Here is a 13,771-nt window from a genome sequence, read left to right on the forward strand (position 1 = left end):
TATCCTTTTTTTTTTTAATAATACTGAAATCTTTATTAAATAAAAAATAAACCATTATTATTTATTTATTTCAAATAAAATAAGAGTTTTTATAAAATAATTCATTAATAGTTCAAGTGAGACTAATTTTTTTTAGAAAGCAAAGAAAATTCCATTATATAAGAGTTTATCATCCACATTTATCTCAATAAACTTGTACAAATTCCAATATATATAAGAAGGATTGCTTCAATCACAATTTTATTTATTTAGAATCTATTACTTTATTTTTTTTTCACTTTAAAAGACTATAAAAGTAAAATAAAAAAATAGAATTTTAGAATCGGAAAGTGTCTGAACAAATTTTTCATCTCAAATTCTTGTAATCTGAATAATACTCTAAATGATGTCCGTCTCCTTCTTAACAATAAATGAGATGAAATATCGAATCTGAAGTTGTTTTTCATTTTTTTTACATACTATTATGTATATATATATATATATATATAAATTAATTTTTGGGTGTTAATTATCAAAAACCCCTCGACTAAAGATTATTACAACGGTATGTGGTTCATAATATTTGATAAAGATTTTTTCGACATCATACTTTTTTCAATTTTCTCTAACCCTCCTCGTTAGAAACTTAAATAACTTCTTTATTTGAATAAACCCTCAACAAATTGCATTATGGTTGAATTTCTCTATTAAGAATTTGAATTTTGTAAATTGTTCGTTTAATTTAATAATTTCTTTGATTCAAAATGTCCATCATTTACATGGACCTCAGCTTTTTGCTTTGAACGTGGTCCCTTGCCTTGTTCTTCTTCTTCCTTAGAACTATAAAAAGCTTGCCTAATCATAGCATATATTCTCTGCTTCTCAAAAATCATACATAATAATAGAATCGAGAAATCTGTCTTCTTCAGCAGTACATCCATGAAAATACCCATCTGCTGCATCTCTTTCTTTTTCCTTTCCATCTCCATCTCTGATCCCTTACCCTTCTCCTTGAAGATTTACTAATACTTCTTTTCTTTTCTTTTCTTTTCTTTTCTTTTCTTTACACAAATGGGTAAGATTCACGGATTCAGGCTTAAACGCCGACGACGATCCGGTTATAAACGCTACATCCGGCCGCCGCCGATGAACAGAGCGCGTTCAATCTCGCGTATATTTAACTCTCTCAAGAAAAAAGCCATGTCCTTTTGTTCATGCAAACCGAGTAACTCGAGACGGGGATATGTTCCATTGAACAACGCCGCTGACGACGATAAGCTGTCGGTGCCGCCGAAAGGCTATATGGCTGTTTACGTCGGCCAAAGAGACGGCGGCGGCGATGGATTTCATGAGTTTACGATTCCGGTTATATATTTGAATCATCCGTTATTCGGAGAGTTGTTGAGAGAATCACAGGATGAATTTGGGTTTAATCATCCTGGCAAAATTACTATTCCTTGTAAGGTGTCTGATTTTGAAAATGTTCAAACCAGGATTGCCGCCGCCGCTGGTGGTCGCCGGAAATTAACCAAGTGGTGATGAATAATAATGGGTTGTTGTTGTTAGATTAAATAGAAAGCAAAGTTTGTTAGGTAGTGTAATTTTGTATCACTTTTATATATTTTTATTAATTTTTAGGTATTTTTTCATATTTTAATTTTAATTCATACCAATTTTGACGTAAATACAATGATGATAATTTGAAATTACCCCGTGATAATCGAACCGAATTGTCCTGTTTGGGCGTTTTTTTTTTTTTTATAAAACCGAATGAGAATGGTATTTGTGTTCTCGTCCCGATCTCACATAAGTTATGCTCTAAACACTATAAACACAATTAAATATATAAAATCACTTATTTATTGTTCATATTCTTTATAATAACATAAAATTTAAACATATATTATATTAAATAATCCGTTGGGAAGATATTAATAAATTCTCCGCCCGCACAAATTGTTTGTTTAGCACTAACCAGAAAAATAATAATATAAATGTCTGAATTTGGAAAGTCCAGATCCGGATCTGCTTTTACGATAAAATAATTATTATTACTTCTTTTTTTAATATCTATTGAGAATTTATTTATGGTATATATATATTAATAATATTGGTCAGTTGAAACTTATTTCCACTCTAGTTTCAAATGTTTTTGAACAAGTCCAATATATATATATTTTTTTAATTTAGAAGATAGTATGATACTCAAATCTAAGAATTTAATAATTTTTAAGATGCTAGCAAAATATAACTTAATTTTATTACAATTTATTGTAAAAGTAATATATGCCCAGATGACTCAATAAAGTGTCTAAAAAAATATGAACAAAAATCTGATTCTATATCAGTTTAAGATGTTGCTGGCCAAAAGTAGTGTGGGCTTTATATAGAAAAATAAAATATTGCATCAAAATACAAATAAGCCCTTTGACTATTCAAATGATTATCTTTCAAATAAACCAAAAATCTCTACATGGTTAACAACGAATTGCATTTAATGTCTTTACGCCGCGCCGATTCAGGAGGGCAAAATTGTCACGATTAGACAATAAAGATAGTTAGTAGAGAAGTCTACTAAATATTATAACTATGAATAACAAAATTGTAGGGGGTTTAAAGGAATTGGTTAAGAGTTTATGTAATCTTCTACAAGAAAGAGAATACGTGGGGTTCATTGATCATTGACTATAAATTTGAGGACTAATTGTTTACAATCTTCACTTTCATTTTTTAAACTTGACTACAAAAAGCAAACGGCAGTTGTGGTAGGGGGAATATAATAAAAGTTATCCCCAGAAAAAGCAAGCACTGACACATTTTCACTCACACTTTAGCACCATGAAAGCATCTAATAGCATTACCAATAAGAAATTGAAATCACCCAATAACAAGAAAATATATTATTCATCAATGCCTAAACCTTTGTTCTTCATCTTCATCTTCATCTTCTATCTTCTTCTTCCCATCATATTCAACAACAACAATTATCATTATGTCAAGTATGTCAAAGCCAGTAACAACAACAATCGCTACATTTACGCGGCCTGCAGCTCTGAACCGGAAAAATTCGAGCCAAACTCCCCTTACGAATCAAACCTGCGCAATCTGCTAACTTCCCTCGTAACATCTTCCTCTCAAAGCCTCTACGGAAGCTTTTCCATCGCCAACGAAACCTCAACAGACATTTACGGTCTCTACCAATGTCGAGGCGATCTTAGGCTGAGAGAATGTTTGGGATGTGTTGAAAATGTAGCCAGTCAGGTTCAATTGGCATGTCCAAATGCTTATGGTGCCAGCCTCCAGTTTGAGGAATGCTTAATCAGATACGACAAAACCAACTTTCTAGGAATGTTGGACACTGAACTCAGGTAGTACGTAAAAATCTTGTCTAGAAAATTAAGGAATATTGGTTTTTGTCATTCTTCATTATTCTTGTTTTGCAGGTACAAGAAGTGTGGGAAAAGCGTGGGCGGAGGAGACCCGGAGTTCTTCAAGAGAAGAGATGATGTCTTGTTGGACTTGACAGTTTCTTCGGGGTTTCGAATCAGCAAGGCGGGGCTGGTGGAGGGATTCGCGCAATGTAATGGGGACTTAACTGCCTCGGACTGTTCGGTTTGTCTGGCTGATGCGGTTCAGAAAATCAAGACGGTTTGTGGGTCAGCTGAGGCTGCGGATATTTTCTTGGGTCAGTGCTATGCTAGGTGTTGGGCTTCCGGTTATTACGACTCTTCTCCAGGTATTTTTTATATAAGTATGTTCCTCTAGAAGACAAAGAATGTATATTAATCTTTACAAGTTAGGCTTTGAATTCTTGTATAGATTCTTCGGGCGATGATCAAGTTGGGAAGACGGTTGCGATAATTGTTGGGGTGGTGGCCGGCCTAGCGGTCCTCATAATTCTTCTTTCGGTTTGTCGGAAATCACTGGCGAAAAAGTAAGCCTGGTTTACCAAGGTTCCAATGGTTAGAAAATGTCCAACTTGTTGGCATCATCAACAATACTACTTTATTCCATTCCCTTCATTTTTCAACACAAAATATGCAAGAATATTGTGAGTGGTTATTGTACTCTTTATGGGTGGCCTTCAATATTTTGATAAAAAAATATTAACCAACTATTAAAAGCTAGTTAGATACACAAATAAATGAAATGTCAATTAATAGCTGATAGTTTTGTATCTATCTAGGAGGGTCTAAGATATCGGTAATAAACAGTCCAGTTTTTCGTAACCTTCTGGTTAAGGAAACTGACCGAACCGAAAACCAACTGATTCGACCAAACCGACTGTTCAAGGTATTCTAAATTGCAGTTCGGTTGGATGGTTAAATCTACCTATCCATCATGAATAATTTTTTTAAATATTGTATAATTTGGTTGCAGCCTAAAGGTTAATGTATGGATTCTCTCTTAATAGTTGAAAAATATATATAATAATAGTATAAGTCTTTTTGTTCTTAGTAAAAGAAAATACTTTCACACTAAACTGGTGTATATGTTATTTTAAGTAGATTTTAGGTATACATTGATTATTTAGCAATAAGTTATGTTCACAGAACAAAACTGACACAGAACCGATCATCTAACCGACCAAACGAAACCGAAATCAACAGTTTGGTTGTTCATTTCCATGCACAAACCGACCGAACCGAATTGTTTACACATTAACGAAAATGAGAATTATTTGAGTAAAAAGATTTAAAAGTATTGATAAGAAAAATTGAAGAGAATTTATAAAGGAGTTATTTAAGGGTAGTTCAAATAACCCAATACCCAACAAGGCTTCGGTATAAACTTGTGCCCGACTAGAAGAATACCAAAAATAGCACATTGAAATGCCTTCAATCCAAATTTACCACATTCGGTCATTATGTATAAGTAGAAATAGGATATTTTCGGGTTAGTAGCTTATAAGAATATTGAAATAAGTGTTGAATCTAGTAACACTTCAATATTCATATTTGGACATAATTTATTCTCCTTAGAACAATATTCCTACATATGAAAATACAAATAATGTCATATAAATTGTAAAGAAAGATTATTTGGCAGCCCCATAATGGAAATGAATCATATAATACAAAATATTAGCCATGAAAAGGGTTAAAAAACTAACCAGAGCCAGCAATCAATTCAGTCACAAGTCCAACTGAAACTTCTTCATCAGATCCACCACAAAATTCATTCACCATTGTCTTCCAAATCTCCAAATCAAATCTCATTTTCCTCTTATCCATCACTTCTAACACAAAGCTAGCATCTTCTAGCTTCCCACATCTAACCAGTCCACCAAACAATGTGCAAAACGTTTCCAGCCGCGGGCAATGCTTGTTCGTCAACATTAAGCTTAGAATCCTCAAACCGTCTTCAAAGTTTCCAAGTTGACAAAACCCATCAACCATTGTCCTATAAGTAACCGCAATCGGTTCAATCCCTCTCACTTGCATCTCCACCAAAAGCTTGTAAGCCTCAGAAGCTTTACCTTCCTTGCAGAGATAATTTATCAATATATTGTATATCACTACATCCGGTCTAATTCGTCTTCTCTTCATATCGAGAAACATAGCTTTAGCTTCTTCAACCATACCCCTCCTTCCAAGATCACTCATTAAAACGCCATAATTTTTCAAGGAGGCCTTACAACCTTGATACTCCATGTCAAACATCATCTTCTTCGCTTCATTAAACTTCCCTATTGAGCACAAACCCTCCATCAATATAGCATACGTGACAGCATCAGGGCGTTTCCTTTTCTTCGACATTTCATCAAACAAACACATAGCCCCGTCGAGATTACTTTTCTTACACATATACCCTATCAAACAATTATAAGTAATCACATTTGGTTGAATTCTTTTCTCAGGCATTTCATCAAACAGTTGACGGGCTAGGTCCCATTCACCCATATCAAGAAACCCTTTTATCATAATATTGAAAGTAACTACATTTCGTCTAAAACCCATATCGGAAGCAGAGATGAACATGTGTCTCGCCTCTTCAAATTTACAATTACTAACCAGAACATTAAGTAGGGTATTGAAAGACTGTAATGTACGTACACAATTGAACGATGTCATCTCACCAAAGAGTGCAACAGCCTGCTCGGGTAGGTTCGATTTGCCGTAATGACGAATAAGCGCAATGAAGATAGCTTCTTGGCAACGAATATTGTAGTCTTTGATGTAAGAAAGAAGGGTTTTGATTTCATCGAAGTAACGGGATTTTGCAAGCTTGTAAATGAGAGCAGAGCAAGATGGGTAATCATGTTTGAATCCCATTTGCTGGTAATGATGAAAAAGGGAGAGAGCTTCATCTGGGTTGTCCACTTCTTTGACATCAGTAATGAATGGGATTGGTTCGGGGGTGGTTTGAATCCTTGTGCTAGGTTTAGATGAACGAGAAGTGTGAAATTGAATAGTAGAAAAACAAGAACAAGGAACAGAGAAGAGTTTCTTGTTGAATGAATTTGCCTGAGAAATGGTCATTCAACCGGTCCTGACCTGAAACTTGAGTTTTTTTTTTAAGTTTTTTTGGTAATAGAAATTGTTAGTTTTGGTCCTTTGAAACGTCGAGTCAGCCCTAGTTTAATGGAATCAGATTGGGCCTCAAAGTAAAGGCCCATGTAAATAAATAAAGTGAATTTATATTTATATTTTAAAAATAAACATGTGTAATACTCATAATAAAATTAATTTAAATTTTTATGAAATGTAAATAAAGATACACCTAACTTTTGGATTGACCTAATTACTATCCGCAAGGACGAATTAGAAATCTGAGTTTAGGTGTGAACAAATATTGAATTTTTTTTTATATAAAACGAGTAAATAAAAGTATTTTTTAATAATTAGATAAATAAATAATATATTAAGTTTAAAAAAAAATAAGAAATTGAAATAATGTAAAAAAAAAAAAATCAAGGTAGACTTCGAATCCCTACCTACCTAGATGTACCCCTAATTATCGTCCCTTAAATAAATATATTAGTTTATATTTTATATGAAAATTTTTAAAATAATAATTAACAATTAGATCTTAAATTATATAATAAATATATTATCCTGAGTGATCATCATAATTTATTAGTTCAAATTAGGTTAGTATGATGACTCATCTCTCCAAAAAAATGACAGAAAATTTTGCATCTACCCCCACCAAATGTTTATATGACAAAATAAAATATTATTGTGGTCCAAATTATAATAATATCATATTAATTTATTATTTTAAATTATGATAGTAAACAACTAGATTTTAAAGAATCAATCCCTCTCAAAACTGATAAAATTTACATTGATCTCCCACCCTATTATAGATTCTATGACAAAAATCTTGTACTAAATCACCGATCATTATAATTTCATCCTAATTTTGCTTAAAATATCAAATTTTTATAATATAGGTGAAAATCAATCAAACTCACTATACAATCAAAATAAAAATAAAAAATATATCTCACAAATCAATTCTACAACATGGATACAAATATGTGGTAGAATTAAATGTGAACAATTATTGTCTCTAAAAGAATAAAGAAATATATCTACATCACCTAAACAAATATTTGCATAATTTTTTTAATAAACTTATAGGTAAGACAAGATCACTGATCACCCACTAGCTAAAAGATCTTTATTTACATATTTAATTTTCATTATATAAAATTGTTCTTGATTTTTTGATTATTTTAAACAAGACATTGGTATCTGAATTAGTTTTTTTTATAATAATTTGTAATTATTTAAAATAAAAATGATTGATGATAATTTTGAAAATGTGAGTTTTTGTGATAAAAAGATTTACAATGTATTTATATGTAATGATAATTTCAAAATAAAATAAAAAATATTTTGATTAATAAATTAATTAATGCAATCGCATAAAAATAATGTTTATTTATAGTTGGATTAAAATAAATACCTAAATTAATTACTCGTAATAAATAAATAAAAATTATATTAAACATTTAAAATTGTTAGATGTTGGTTAATAAAATTGAAAAGTTTAATTTTTTAAAATATTTTAATAAAGTCATATACTTTAACAAATTTGTATAATATTTATTTATTGATTTATTCATAAAATTTCACATCTAGATCTTTGCTGAATCTGTCCAAAGTTTTTTATTTTGACAACATGGGTGTAAGATTTATTTTATTTATTTATCTTTTTTTTTTTTTTTTGTATGCATGACTGCTTGAAGGGAATAAAGAAATGATAGGAACTATATATTAGTATTAATAGCTTGTTTGATTTGATGTTGAATTATTTAAGATTTTTGTTAGTTATTTTTAAATATATATATATATATATTAGTTTTAATTAGTTAAATTATAGTAATATTTTTTATATTTAAAATTTAAATATTATAAAAATATAGTAAGAATATTTTAATGATAATTTATGTAATTTAATGTTTGAAAACAAATAACATCAAGCAAACAGAACTCTATCATTAATTTCGTGAATCATTGCATATCTTTGGTTGGAAATAGATATTTTGTATTTTTTTCTTAAATATTATTATGTTTCTTATTTTATTATTTAAAAGAGAAATAGAATAAATTTTTATTTGGTAGGTTAGTTGTGAAAGATTACATTGAATAGTTTTAAAATGATTTATATTTTCTTATTTATTATTTTATTAATAAATTATAAATTAAAATATTTTGTTTAACTTATTATATATATTAATAGTTGTGAAAGATCCGCCAGTTTCATAAGAGTTATTTGAACAGTCTTAAAATAATTTATATCTTCTTATTTATTAATTTATTAATAAATTATAAATTAAAATATTTTGTTTATCTTATTATATATATTAATGCATTTTATTTTTTATTTAAATAATTTTAACTAGTATTTTTACAACTTTAAACAAATTTATTTTAAATAATTTTAGACTCCACAACTTTAATAAGGTTATTTGAATAACTCATTACTTATTTAAAAAATTCATTATTTTTTATCAATATTTTCATCAATCAAATTAATCAATTTATTTTTTAAATAAATAAATTTTATAAACATTAATATGTTTTATTTTTTTACAAACAATACATTTTTTTATAACCTAATATCAAACCAAATTATTTAAATAATCGAGTTATTTAAATAATCGAGTTATTTAGATAGTTCAGATCATTACAAGACCTTAATTTGAACAAGACAAAGTAAAAAATAAAAAATTATTTGATATAAAAGTTGTAATTGAATTATATAAATTTTCATTAGGTTAAATTAAAAAAGATATAAAATGTGGGATAATTTTAAATACTTTTGGCGAGATTTCTGTAGACATGAAAATACTCCTTTACCCTCAAAATCAAATTATTTTAAGAATAGTACTTATTTAATAATTACATATTTTTTTAATAATCAAATTACCCAACAACCATTCCACAATCTAATAGTTTAATAATTACTGAAATGAAGTAAATCTTAACAATAATGTTAGTTCAAATTCGTACTAACTATAATTTCATTATTTAATAATATTAGATTTTCTAGAGCGTTACACAAACATTAATGTTTTAGTATTTATATTAATGATATTCACATTCTAAGTTGACCATTTACTATTAAAAAAATCTTTACATTAATTTTTCTCTTTTCGACAAATGACAATATTTTTTAAATTACAACTGTCTGATAATCTGATTTAGTCTATTAAATAAAAAATAATTAAAATAGAATGAGGATCAGTAAAAAAAATTGTATATTGCAATCATAACAACTAGTCAAGATTTAAAGTGGGTAATCATTATTCATTAGAATTAAAAATGTATATTGTCTTGTTTTTTAGTATATAAAATTAAATCATATACAATATTTTATAAGTTATTTCACTTATATAATGACAATTCTATTTTTATATTTTGTTTTATTGACAAATCTAATTTCTTGTTTCTATTTTTAAGAATCCTATAAAAGTGTTAAAAGTCATTTTGTTTTTGCCCCATCGATTACTTTTTTTACTTTAGAGATTGACTATTTTTTTTATATATATTTTATATAGTTGGATGAAATTTTTTCTTCCAATTTTTTTTTTTTTATCTTCGAACAATATTCCTAACTTTTGATTTTGATGGGTCATTAGAGTAAAGATATAGAAGGAGAATTTGATGTCTTTTAAAAATATGCGACAAAACATGAAACCAAATTCCAGCTTCTCATTATTTAAGGATTTCTCGTTATGTTTACTTGTTATCATTTAACCTCAAATTTTTACAATCTAAAAACATTTTACATTTCATAACTTATTTTAATTTGGGGAATGATAAACTCAACGAAAGATTCAACGAAAACAAGTTCACGAATTCGACGTGGTCTGTTAGGTTGTCCCCACGTCCCGAAAACGCTGATTTCGAGTCCCCAAACCATTAATTTCGGAATATTATGAAGCCATTTCGAGACCTGAAATAAGCGTTTCGGAACATTTTGAAAAATTTATATCTTCTACTCACATGTGATACCACGTTTGACTTTCTTTCGTTCATCTTTTCGTTGATCATTTTTTTTTAATTGAATCTTATAAATCTTAAATAAGTTTATATTTGGATTGAAACTAAAAAAACAAAACAAAGAAACACTCAACTAGTAATTATTTGGATTCAGTTTGGCAAGCAAAGGTGAATAGTTAAAACATTGAAACAAGGAATTACAACAAAAAGAAATGAATCAAACACAACCTTAATAACTCTAATTTAATTGAGTAAACAAACTCTTCCATTCATCAGCAACTTTATCTAGAGCTTTCGCCGACGATCCATCAGAACGCAGCGTTTTCATAGTCGCCGCCTTAAGCTCCATCATTCGATCGCGACATTCCTTTCCTTCTTCCCCTTCAATCAAACTTTTCACAACCCGACCAATCTCTTCTTTCTCCACCACACCCACTTCATTAGCTTTCGGCCTCAACGCCACCTTCAAAACATTCGTCACAGTCACCGCGTTCATCTTCTGTTCAGCATACAACGGCCAAGCGATCAACGCAACGCCATTCGCAACGCTCTCAAGAATCGAATTCCAACCGCAGTGAGTTAAAAACCCACCCGTTGACCCATGTTCAAGGATCTCAGCTTGAGGAGCCCATGATGGAACAAGAAAACCGCGTTCTTTAACCCGATCTAAATACCCATCTGGAAGGAACGCTAATGGGTTATCGCTTTTCCCGCCGTTTAAGTACGCCGCGTCACTCGTATCGCTTGGGGATCTGATAACCCAAATGAACCTCTGTCCGCTGAGTTCCAAACCCAACGCTAACTCAATGAACTGATCGTAACTCAGCGTTCCGCCGCTTCCGAATGATACGAAGAGAACTGAAGAATCGGGTTGGGCGTTTAGGAAATCAAGACAACCTGTCTTATCTTCTTCCGCACTAGAACCAGATGAACCGATCTGAATCAGCGGGCCGACAGGGTAAACGGGTGGCTTATAGTTACCCGGTTCAGGTTCCTGGAGAGCTTTCAGAGCTCCGGATTCCAGTTCATCAAAGGAGTTAACCAGAATACCCTTTGCCATTCTGAACCGTTTCACCTGGTCGAGGAAATGCTTGTAAACATCGTCCTTCCGATCTTGAAACGGGTCAAGGAGAAGGCTACCGTGGATGGGTACACAACCCGGAATTCGAACAGGTTCGTCCATGTCTCTGAACTCGCAACTGACTTCACTGTCTAACTGAGGTAGATAGAGGAAGAGAGAAAGAACCATAGCAGTGGAAGGGAAAAAGAGATAAGCCGGAAGATTGAGTTCTTCTGCGATATGAAAACCCTCTGTTCCGAACAGATCTGTGATAAACGCGACGACGGGTTTCCGGGCTTTTAGTTCGATTAGAGATTGTTTGAGGTGGGGAATGGATCGGGAATTGATTAGACAGATTCGAGATTCAACTCTTGTTTCGGGCGGGAGATCTGCCAAACTGACGGAAGGGAGAAGGATATAATCCATGTTTTGTGGGAGGGAATCGAGGAATAGTTTCTGGGATGTGGTTGGAGGACCGTCGCCGGGAACTAGGAAGGTGATTGAAAAACCGTGTAGCTGGACCAGGCGTTTGGCGATTTCGACTTGGGGAATGAGATGACCCATCCCTACCGAAGGCGCCATAGCTAAGTGGGGCGTTATAGCAGCCATCGTCGTCGCAGCAGCGTTTTTGAGAGAGAAGAATGGAGATTGTGGTGAATTATTTACAGGTCCTACGACCTGATTATATAGAACTGATTTATGTTTGGGTTTTTTTGGAATAACCCTACAATATTTTTTGAAATATTTTAATTTATATTAAAATACTATATATGAGTTAATATTAACTTTTATTAATATAGAAATAAAAATTTAAATTTGATATATTTATAAATTAATTAATATTTTTTATTTAAATATATTTAATTTTATTTTTTTAATAGAGTTATTTATTTATTTAAATTATTTAAAATTTAAATGTTGTATTAGATAATAGGATAGGTTATAGTTGTATTTATATTAAATTAATTTTTTAAATGTAGTAAAATAAATATTATATATATATATATATTAAAATTTATAATAAACACGATTTTATTAATTAATTATTTTTATTTAATATAATTTTTATATTTTTTTTTAAATGAAATAATTTCTTAATTTAGTTTATATGAAAATAAATTTTATAATATAATAAAATAGATATTAGATATATTAATTTTAATAATATGAAATAAAATATTTAAATAAAAGATAATTTTATATTTTAATTATTAAGATGATTGATTAAATTTGTGATAGAATTGTTGGATTTTAAAATAAAAACAGGGTTTTATTTCGTAACCAAATATCAAATCGAGGCCAAAGAGTAAAGTGGATCCTCTCCTCCACTCCTTCTACTCTAATCATTATCCATCTTTTTACATTATTATTATTATTATTATTATTATTATTATTATTATTATTATTATTATTATAGGAAATATAATTTGGGATTATTCAATTTTACTCATTATTGTCATTATCCCACACATAAATTGACGTTTATATACAAAAATAAATTATTATTTTAATTTTTTTATGTACTAGTATGATAAAACTAACCGAAACGGGAGAGGAAATATCATTCATTTACCCTTCTATTTTCTAAATTCTCTATCATTTTTATTGAGAACTGATAAGGGAAGTAATTTATTTTTTATTTTATCAATAATATATTGACTGTTATTATCTCTTAGATTTATTTTCTAAAGTTTCTCCCTTATCATTTTATTATTTTGTGTTTTTAATATTGAAAGCTAGAATAATATCCCTTAATTTTCAAAAATAACTTTTTACACTTAAATAATCAGATATGAAAATAAATAGATAATTTTAAATAAATATAATAATTAGTATAGTTTTATTTATGATACAATAAGAAGTTGTAAATAAAATATGTATACAAAATACTTAATTACAAGAATAAACTTAACAAATACAACAGTGTAGATCGATTACACTATGTTGAAAGCATGGTTTATTGTGATAATTGTGTTTCATGACAAAATTATCTATTAATTTAAATCAAGTAAAAATAATCATCTCATAGATCATATGATATAAATTTAATCCTTATTTAAAATGTTGTAAACTAAAATAAGGGCTATGTTTGTTTGTATGGATCATATTAATTTTTTAAATTTAAAAACAAAATAAAAGTGTTTCTGGATATTATATTATTATTATTATTTTTTTTTTGTAAATAAGCTCAAAATCAATAAAAATAAAAGATTTTAGAATTTTAAAGTATTTCAATCACATATTATTTTATTAGTAAAATATTTTGTCCGAC

At 29.5% G+C, this 13,771-nt stretch overlaps 4 protein-coding genes across 6 annotated transcripts; 2 read left to right on the forward strand and 2 right to left on the reverse strand.

Annotated features, from left to right (window-relative positions):
* Window positions 1-971: 971 nt before the first annotated feature.
* On the forward strand, window positions 972-1,518 carry LOC124939657 (auxin-responsive protein SAUR36-like). Its single transcript, XM_047480112.1, has one exon. It carries the CDS (start codon window positions 1,051-1,053, stop codon window positions 1,516-1,518), a length of 468 nt encoding a protein of 155 aa, XP_047336068.1. The 5' UTR covers window positions 972-1,050.
* A 1,181-nt stretch (window positions 1,519-2,699) lies between these two features.
* On the forward strand, window positions 2,700-4,106 carry LOC124937537 (plasmodesmata-located protein 8-like). 2 transcript variants are annotated; one of them, XM_047477815.1, is made up of 3 exons: window positions 2,700-3,347; window positions 3,423-3,715; window positions 3,780-3,907. In XM_047477815.1, the coding sequence occupies exons 1-3, from the start codon at window positions 2,818-2,820 to the stop codon at window positions 3,812-3,814; spliced, it is 858 nt and encodes a 285-aa protein (XP_047333771.1). In that variant the 5' UTR covers window positions 2,700-2,817; the 3' UTR covers window positions 3,815-3,907. The 2 variants fall into 2 exon arrangements, with proteins under 2 accessions (XP_047333771.1, XP_047333770.1); XM_047477814.1 differs by having other exon boundaries at window positions 2,702-3,347; window positions 3,799-4,106.
* Window positions 3,709-6,514, reverse strand: LOC124937536 (pentatricopeptide repeat-containing protein At1g07740, mitochondrial-like). 2 transcript variants are annotated; one of them, XM_047477812.1, is made up of 2 exons: window positions 5,093-6,514; window positions 3,709-3,919 (listed from the first exon to the last, which is right to left on the reverse strand). In XM_047477812.1, exons 1-2 carry the CDS (start codon window positions 6,459-6,461, stop codon window positions 3,900-3,902), a joined length of 1,389 nt encoding a protein of 462 aa, XP_047333768.1. In that variant the 5' UTR covers window positions 6,462-6,514; the 3' UTR covers window positions 3,709-3,899. The 2 variants fall into 2 exon arrangements, with proteins under 2 accessions (XP_047333768.1, XP_047333769.1); XM_047477813.1 differs by having other exon boundaries at window positions 3,709-3,996.
* Window positions 6,515-10,561: 4,047 nt separating this feature from the next.
* On the reverse strand, window positions 10,562-12,152 carry LOC124937535 (hydroquinone glucosyltransferase-like). The gene has a single exon (XM_047477810.1). The coding sequence runs from the start codon at window positions 12,106-12,108 to the stop codon at window positions 10,678-10,680; it is 1,431 nt and encodes a 476-aa protein (XP_047333766.1). The 5' UTR covers window positions 12,109-12,152; the 3' UTR covers window positions 10,562-10,677.
* Window positions 12,153-13,771: the final 1,619 nt, after the last annotated feature.

The sequence above is a fragment of the Impatiens glandulifera genome, chromosome 5 (genome assembly GCF_907164915.1).
Source record: "Impatiens glandulifera chromosome 5, dImpGla2.1, whole genome shotgun sequence".
In the NCBI taxonomy this organism is placed as follows: domain Eukaryota; kingdom Viridiplantae; phylum Streptophyta; class Magnoliopsida; order Ericales; family Balsaminaceae; genus Impatiens; species Impatiens glandulifera.

Coding starts and splice junctions, on each gene's coding strand:
- LOC124939657 (XM_047480112.1), top strand. CDS start 1,051: ATGGGTAAGATTCACGGATTCAGGCTTAAACGCCGACGACGATCCGGT.
- LOC124937537 (XM_047477814.1), top strand. CDS start 2,818: ATGAAAGCATCTAATAGCATTACCAATAAGAAATTGAAATCACCCAAT. Junction 3,348..3,422: donor ATGTTGGACACTGAACTCAG/GTAGTACGTAAA, acceptor CTTGTTTTGCAG/GTACAAGAAGTGTGGGAAAA. Junction 3,716..3,798: donor TTATTACGACTCTTCTCCAG/GTATTTTTTATA, acceptor ATTCTTGTATAG/ATTCTTCGGGCGATGATCAA.
- LOC124937536 (XM_047477812.1), bottom strand. CDS start 6,461: ATGACCATTTCTCAGGCAAATTCATTCAACAAGAAACTCTTCTCTGTT. Junction 3,920..5,092: donor TGAATTGATTGCTGGCTCTG/GTTAGTTTTTTA, acceptor TTGGTAAACCAG/GCTTACTTTTTCGCCAGTGA.
- LOC124937535 (XM_047477810.1), bottom strand. CDS start 12,108: ATGGCTGCTATAACGCCCCACTTAGCTATGGCGCCTTCGGTAGGGATG.